We start from the raw sequence: 9,248 nt of genomic DNA on the forward strand, positions 1-9,248 counted from the left end.
GGATAGATATTTTTTCATAAGAAAAAATTATTTAAAGTGAGAAAAATTATAAAATAATAAAATAAAATATTAATCATAATTGAATTTATAACTTTTATCAAAGATGAATTTCACTATTTTTTTTCAAAGTTAGGAGTGAGGCTCGAATCCGTGACCTCTAGGCGAATATGAATAGACTATGTCATTTGCATAGTTGTCAGAACGAAATCGACAATCGAACCAGTCAGACTACTGATTTACTGATTTATTAGTTCAACCGATGAGTTACTGATTGAACCGACAGAATCGGTTCTACGTAAATAAAAAATATAAGAGTGAAGTATCGTTTTTGTCTCCAACGTTTGGGGTAAGTCTCAAAGTTGTCCCTAACGTTTGAATCGTCCTATTTAAGTCTCTAACATTTCAAAATTGACTTAATGTTGTCCTGCCATTAGGAATTTGTTAACAGAATTGATGGCGAGACAAAATTGAGACGATTTTGAAACGTTAGGGACTTAAATAGGACAAAAACGTTGGAGACAAAAACGATACATAGAAATAAATTTTAATTTTATCATTCTCTAATATCAATCTTTTACAGTACATAGTTATTCAATTATTTTTTAATCACATTTAAGTAAATTACATTTAATCACATTACTTCAATTCTAAATAATTTTTTTTTATAATTTTACTCTTAAAGATTTTTACTCATCATGAAATATTTGTAAAATTACTAGAATCACATTATTTTATTGTATATGTATCATTTTTCCCCACAAGTTTATGTACTAGTCATTTTACAAATATTTTATGATAAGTAAAAATTTTTAAGAGTAAAATTATAAAAAATAAATTTATTTAGAATAAAATTAGTGTGATTAAGTGTAATTTACTTATATGTGATTAAAAAATAATTGAATAACTATGTACTGTAAAAAATTGATATCATTATTGAAGGATAAAATTAAATTTTATTTCTATATATCGTTTTTGTCCCCAACGTGTTCGTCCTATTTAAGTCCTTAACGTTTCAAAATCGTCTCAATTTTGTCCCGCCGTCAATTCTATTAACAGATCCCTAACGGCAACACATCATTGAGTCAATTTTGAAATGTTAGGGACGTAAATAGAACGATTCAAGCGTTAGGGACAACTTTGTAACTTACCCCAAACGTTGGAGACAAAAACGATACTTTACTCAAAATATAAAATAGTTCAAAACCTAAAATTAAAATTTAAAATATATAATCTTCACTAATATTTTAAAAAAAACCAAGTTCTCTCTCTCTATATATATATATATATAAAAGACATAAAAAAAATTTATAATTGATAGACAATATATAAAATTAATCTTTTTAAATATTTGTTAATATATATAAATTATAATTTATTGATATAGAATTATAAATTATGTTTCTGTTATTTGAGCTAGTCTATGAGCTTTCGATGAGTCGAGTTTGAACTTAAAAAATAGACTCGATTGTAATGAATCGAATCGTAAGCCAAGTTTAATTTGTGTGACCTAAACTTGAACTCAATCTAACTCAACTCACTTCTAGTTTTATCGGTCATATTAGTAATGCTAAAATAGGAAAGATAAATTTTAACACCAAATTCTTCTAATCCTATTGTTATATTTTATCAAGCGACCTAACGCTAAAATAAGAAAGATAAATTTTAACATCAAATTCTTTTAATCCTATTGTTATATTTTATCAAGCGACCTAACGCTAAAATAAGAAAGATAAATTTTAACATCAAATTCTTTTAATCCTATTGTTATATTTTATCAAACGACCTAACGTTGTTGTTTCACCTTTACCTTTCTATCAAGTGTTTTATTTTATTGGAAAGTTCTATGGTATGGATAGAGTTAGACATCCAGAGGTATGGATCCGACGTGGACGGAATGCAGTTTCGACGCGTGCACGGAATTCCTGTGTCATTGAAGCAGGTGAGCTGATAGAAAGGTCAGGTCTCGTATTTCGTTCTATGAAGTTTAACAATTTAACAAAATTGATTAAATGTGTGGTGTAATTAAGCTTTATTGGATGATAGGTTGAATAAAATGTTCAAAAGTTTTTTCGATCTATTGGTTGGATTTTGGAAGCCCATGATAATTAATTACTGATGAAAAATTTCAAAAAATTTTGAAGAGTGATATGACATAAACCATAGAAATATGTTTTTGAGGAATGTCCAAAAAATGATGATGATAGTGATAAAGGGATAAAAAATCAGATCATGATATTGGATGAACAAAAACATCATGATTACTTCTTTATATATTTATATGTATTTATTGAAAATTAATATTAATAAATATCATATAATCATAAAAAATAATTATATTGTAATTAATAAAAATATTTGTTCTTTTTTATTTATACATATTTAATTACATTTATATTAATAATTATGAATAATAAAAAATATAATTAATTTAAATATAAGTGAGTATAAAATTAAAATAATATCTAAAAAAATTATTGTACGTTTTTACTATATAATTAATAATTAGCATTTAAAATAATAAGAAACAACATAGCTTAGTGGCAAGGAGAGCATGCAAGAACAAAGAAGACTCATGTTTGAACTACAACTTTATCAATTTTAGAATTTTTTCTCGAACAGTTTGGTTGAACCAATTTTTACTGGTTTTAATCGATTCTATATATTCTTTAAACGGTTTAAAAATTAGATTGGACCGATTGAAAATTCAATTTTTCAGTCGAACCGATCAATCCGGTCTGACTTTACAACTATGACCATTTGAACTATGATTCATTGATTCAAACATAATCTTATTTTAATTTAAGAGGGATTGCACTTTTAATTTTTTATTTTACCAACTTTTTTCAAGTCTGAACCCATTGCTTCTATTTTGAATAACTGGTGGTGCTCTAGCATTTTGCTGATCCACCGGTGATGGCATGTGCGAATCAATGACTCAATTTGAGGAACCAAACGATTTTTAACAAATTCTAACCGCATTGATCGGTTCGATTACTCATTCTTTTTTGACATTTAAACAAAACTGCTAGTAATAAATCCGATTCACTTATTTTTTTCCTTGTCCTAGTTGAGATTTGAACCAGAGTGTAGGCCTTGGTGCTGGTGGGGGTGTGGGCATGAAACTTGACATGTTGGGTGTTGGTGGAGGTGGGGGCCTGATAACAGGGTTCTTTAACCTTAGGGTTGGATTGGATTGAGTTGTGAAGACTACATCAGATGACCCTTGTTGAATGTTGGTTGGATTTGTAGCATGTTGGACCTACAAAGAATTTTTGTTATAGTCCCAGATAATTTATGAAAGCAAAGGTAAATTAGCTTTAAAGTATTAACAAGATAACTTTACCTCCTCTGATTGTGGTGCATTTTGTGACAAAGGAATCTCTTGAGGTGTACCTTCTGGAGCTACAGCAGTTGTTTTTTTCTCTCCTTTTGGTAGTTTCTTCTTATCTTTCTTAGCTTTTTCCTAACAATGATAACAACAGCACGAACAAGAGTTAAATACATATAACAAAGGCTATTCAACTAGGATAAAACTAACAAAACAACCTTATGGTTCACACCAACTCCAGCCACATTAGTGGCCTCATTGCAGTTTCCATGTCCTCCTTCCTGCTATCATATACAACAAATGAACATTACCAAAATTTTTTTTAGCCAACTAAACCCCCGACTAAAATAAATTGAGACATTTAAACCCCTAACCACTTAAGATGACGGAAGGACCGGGAAGTCCCACAAAAGTATGGGACAGGGACCGATATGTCTCTTTTTTTTGGACAAGGGCCGTGATGTCCATCGAGGAAAAGGACAGGGACCGGGTTGGGTGTTCACTCTATTTTTTTTAATTGAATCGACCGGTTCTTATAACTATAGTCACATGACTCACATCAAATATAAGTTATTTTGTTATTTGTTTTTTTTTTCAAGAATGCCAAGAGCAAGCCATAAAAAAAAAGTTGATATTTGGTAAAATAAAGAAAGTACATATATAGAAATATTTCAAAAGATACACCAAGAAATAACAATGATACATAACTACTTTATTTGATATATAATATAAGAGGAGTGTTAGGGGACAGCACTTTTGTTAAATTCTGGCCAACACTTAACCATCAAAAGGAAATTGAATGATTCTACACCATTAGATGCAATCTCTCACCATTAAAAACATCATTGATGACTAATTGATGGCTAAAAACCACAAAATCTACTAGCCCCTAGACTTTCTCATAATATAATAAATAGAGAAAATAGTGTCACTTTAAATTGATATAATGCCATTCTAATTTGAAAAATTTTGTTATAAATATATTTTAATTCAGAAATGACATTATCAATTTGAAAAAAAGGACAAAATTCACTCTATAATAAAAGATATTTTCTTAAGAATGTGCATACATTTTTTCTCTCATAAGCTTGATACAAGCTATTAATTTCTCACTATTTGGGATGTTTTCTTTAACAATTGGGGAATTCTTGAAATTACTAAACCGTGAATATAGGTGAGGGAATTTATGAGCTTCCATGACCTTCAGTTGATTCAAATCTTCTATGGTTACAAGAAATTTGATAACTGACCCCAAAGCTATGTCCACAATGTTAATATGGTCACCATTAAAGAACTTCTGATCAATAAGGCATTGATTATCAATAACTTTGAGATGTTTTTGGACCCTCTCTATGGCTTTTTCTCGCACTTCATCATCAGTGATGATGTGGAATAGTGGCTTAACGGCAGGAATCTTCAAAAATTGAACCCAACATTATAGACAATTTTTAGGAGAGAGTAATAAATCTAGGGTAAACTACAAATTGTCTTTAAGAATTTCGAAATTTTTTAAAATATTCTTAATGTTTAGTTTATTTTAATTTTAACTTTAATTTTTAAAAATGTTTCAATTATATACTTGAATATTAATATTGTTAATAGAGATTGTGGCAATTATGTTTGTTTATTAATTCTTAATTCTTAATTTTTTTTTAATTGTGAGACATATTAATTATTTTTTGATATTTTTTGGTAATTTAGAGTGGAGACAAATTAAAATATAAATTTTTGTAAATTTAGAGATTGATTTGTTTCACAATTTGAAAAGTTTAATAACTAATGATTAGCAAATAAAAACAATAGATTAAAGTAACCATTCATAAAATTAAATGTTTGGATCAGATCAATTTGAACTTTTATTCAAAGAATATTGCAAGTATATATAAGACCAGGTGGGTATATATTTTTTTTTTTCATTTCTCACTATATCCCCCAATCTTATAGGTTAAAAACTAATTTAAACTTCCGACACTTGTTTAAGCGGGCTAGTGAGCTATATAACTACTAGACCAATCCAATTTAATTACCAGTTGAGTATATATGATATCATGTTGGAAAAGCTATAAAAACACAAATAATTATAGAGTTTATAATAAAGATTTTAACTATTTTGTTAGTTTTTATAGTTTTATCAAATTTTTAATTAGATTTTTACCGTTTAAAAGTTTGTAATTATTAATCTTTATATTAGATAAAAATTTATAATTAATCTTTATTAATTGTGTTGGAAAGGATGTAATTAAAAGTTTGATAAAATTATAAAGGCTAATATAATAATTAAATTTATAATAAACATACCATTTGATCAGCATATGCAACCCAAAACCTTGCTTGAGCTCTATCATAGGGATCATGAGGAACCAAAGGATTCTGTGGCCAAACCTCATCAACGTATTCAACAATAATCATAGACTCACAAATGGATTTTCCATGATGAACAAGCACTGGAGTCAACTTATGCACAGGGTTGTATTCAAGAAGTTGAGGGCTCTTATTGAAGCGATCTTCTTCTATATACTCATATGTTATACCCTTCAACTTTAGGGTCAATATCACCCTCAAAGTTAAGGGGCTATACCAAAATCCATGTAGCTTCAACTCTGCCATTGTTTGATACTATGGCTTATTTGTGTTTTTCCAAAGCAAAACACGCGCTATATGTATTGTTTGTTGCCTAACCATTAAGTCTTTATTAATTATAGCATTTCACATCAAAATTATATTATATGAAGCATTATTAAACGTTCGAGAGAAAATTTGGCCGTATGATTTTCTCACACTTATTTATTTAGTTTTTTATATGAATAGAATATTTATTGAACCTTCTTTCTGTTTTTTGGCATTAAAGATATAAACGCACTGTTTACGTGTCTTTATTTATGAACTTTTTAAAATTTTTGGGATAATGATGTTTGATATGATATCATTATTTTTGGAATAATTTAAGCATTAAGACTATTAGAGGTGATTAATGTTAATATAACATTATTAGCATAGACTTTTGTCTAGGTACTTGTTGGTCTTTCAAAAACTATATTATTTAACCTAGGAAGTACGGACACTTTGTTGAGTTGCCGTGTCTACATGTCGGACACATTTCGGATACGACACTCACCGACACTCGTTCGACACGCGTGTCTGCTGTGTCCAAACTGTGTCTCAATAAAAAATAAAAAATTTTTCTCCGGATACACTTGGACACACCTAAATATCATCACGTGTCAGCGTGTCCGGTCTTATTCTTAATATATATTCTTAAAATAAGTTTAGATATAGTATATATTATTATTTATTAAAACAAAAAATATTTTAAATACTTGATATAATTAAAATAAGACATTAAAAATAATTTAAAAAATTAATTTATATTTTAATATCAATAAAATATTAAAATATCATTACGGTTTATCTAAAAAATACTTTATATTTTATATGTATGCGTATCTCCGTGTCATGTAAGATTTTAAAATTCACGTCGACGTGTTCCGTGTCGTATCGTGTCCCTTGTCCGTGTCAGTGTCCGTGTCAGTGTCGTATTTAACAAATTAAACGTGGATTAATTAGAGAGAATGAAAATGTTTTAGTCAAACATGTTTCTGGCATCGTCCTTTTAAACAACAACAACTAATGTTTGATTTGGTATTTCTGTGACTTTTTTAAGTAGGAAGAATTTTTTTTTAATACTTTTTAAAGTATATATAATAGTATTATTTTATAAAATATTATAAAAATTACACACCCTCAATAAGTTATTTGTATAATATTTCTTCAAAGTTATATTCTTAAAATTTAAAAACGATCGTATATAATGGAGATAAATATTAAATAACAAATCTCAACTACTACGTACTTACTTAGCTCAAAATACATGTATGTGAACAAAGAAAGGGAAAATTATTGTAAAGGATAGTTAGAAAAATTTAATTATTAAAAAGGATATGTAATACTAAAATTATTAAGAAAGATCAAATTTTTTTATAATATTTAAGAAGACGAACCAAATCTTTTTATAAAAAGATAAACTAAAATTTTAGAAAAAATAAAAATTGTTAATATAAAAATTATAAAAAATAAATAAAAATAGTTAAAAATTAATATTTTAATAATTAAATCTCACTAAAAATTTTTAGAGTAATTTTTATAAAATTAATTAACTAATTAATCTCAAGTGAATATTCATACATATCTATATAGCGTTGAGAATCAAACAACATCATATATTAAAGATTATAAAAAATAAATAAAAAAATAGTTAAGAATATATTTATCTTTTTATAAAAAATTTGGTTCTTCTTCTTAAATATTATAAAAAAATTTAGTCCTTCTTAATAATTTTAATATTAAAAATTCTTTTTAATAATTAAATCTTTTTAACGATCCTTTAGAATAATTTTTCCAAAAATATATATCAACTTAGATTTATTATCACACAGCAGATATTAATACAATCAACCCTATTTTTATTATTATGATTGACAAATACAATCATCGACATAAGCATTTATTATTTCCAATAATACTGAAGACGAAGATGACAATGCAACTAACGAAATATAAAAATATAAAGGAAAGGATCCATCTTCTTATTAATTAATAATTGGTAGTATTTGGTACGTAGGTGATTCATCATATGGCTACACCTTTTCTTTGACGACCTTAAAATAAGCTACCATTTGATCATTGGGATTGAGATTCTCTTTGATAACTTGAACATCCTTAAAATCATTAAACCATGAATGTAAGTGATGGAATTTCCCAGGCTCTATAACTTTCAAGTCATTAAATTCTTCCAGAGCCTCGATAAATTTGAGAACTGATCCAAAAGCTAAGTCCACCATATTAATAGTGTCTCCGCCAAAGAAATTCTTCTCATCAGAAAAGCATTGATCCTCAACAACTTTTAGTTGTTCTTGGACCTTCTCTATGGCCTTTTTCTTCTCTTCATCATCAGCACTGTATATGTAAAATAGTGGCACAACTACTGCAACAAACTTTAAGGCATTGACCCCAACAACAATATTAATTCACAAATTGAATCAAATATAAGAATACTAGCAAATAGAGAATTACTATTAGGATACTACAGAGCTTCTAATAAAAAGGCTTACCATTTGATGAGCATACTTAGCCCAAAACCTTGCCTGAGTCCTTTGATAAGGATCATGAGGGACCAATGGATTATGTGGCCATAACTCATCAATGTATTCAAGAATGAGCATGGACTCACAAATTGGTTTTCCACCATATGAACAAGCACTGGTGCTTTCTTATAAACAGGGTTGTATTATTGTAGAAGTTGAGGACTTTGTTGAAGCGATCTTCCTCAATGTTCTCAAATGCTATACCCTTCAACTTAAGGGCCCATACCACACTCATAGAATAGGGATTATACCAAAGTGTATATAGCTTCAAATCTGCTTCTTCCATTTTGTGATAGTAGTGTGTGATAGTGTCACCTCACTCATGATGCTTTTATAGCGTAAGTTGTGGAGGCATAGCATCATCTATCTCACTACTTCACAACAAGTTCAAACTACGTAGTTGAATTATTAAAATTTTCTTGAAGTATCTAAAGTGATCTTTGCTTAATTAATTCAATGTAATGCATGGTCAACAAGAATTTCAGTTATTATTATTAGGTTTAATTAACCTGTTGGTATCTATAGTTTCGCGAAATTTTCAATTAGATCCCTATTTATTCAACATAGAGTCAATAGTTCATTTTTATTCTCTTTGTTTTTTATAAAAAAATGAAATGGAATATACTTGATTAGTTAGTTTAATTTCTTGTTTTTAAATTTTCTTGTATTTGATAATCATAATTCGTATGAGTTGAGTAATTATTTTATGCAATAAAGTAAGAGAAATTTTGGTTAAAAAATATATAAAAATAATGGAAGAAGGCTTCTTTCATCCGTCC

The 9,248-nt window shown here is 28.0% G+C and overlaps 1 protein-coding gene and 1 pseudogene across 2 annotated transcripts; both read right to left on the reverse strand.

Moving 5' to 3' along the window:
- LOC107616071 (glutathione S-transferase U10) lies at positions 3,057-6,002 on the reverse strand (the record flags this gene model as incomplete). 2 transcript variants are annotated; one of them, XM_021112728.1, is given in 4 exon segments in its annotated part: positions 3,057-3,259; positions 3,344-3,463; positions 3,547-3,612; positions 5,627-6,002. In XM_021112728.1, coding segments are annotated over 4 exon segments (698 nt in total), but the record flags the coding sequence as incomplete, so codon positions are not given.
- On the reverse strand, positions 7,963-8,755 carry LOC107616070 (annotated as a pseudogene).

The sequence above is a fragment of the Arachis ipaensis genome, chromosome B09 (assembly GCF_000816755.2).
Source record: "Arachis ipaensis cultivar K30076 chromosome B09, Araip1.1, whole genome shotgun sequence".
Taxonomy (NCBI): domain Eukaryota; kingdom Viridiplantae; phylum Streptophyta; class Magnoliopsida; order Fabales; family Fabaceae; genus Arachis; species Arachis ipaensis.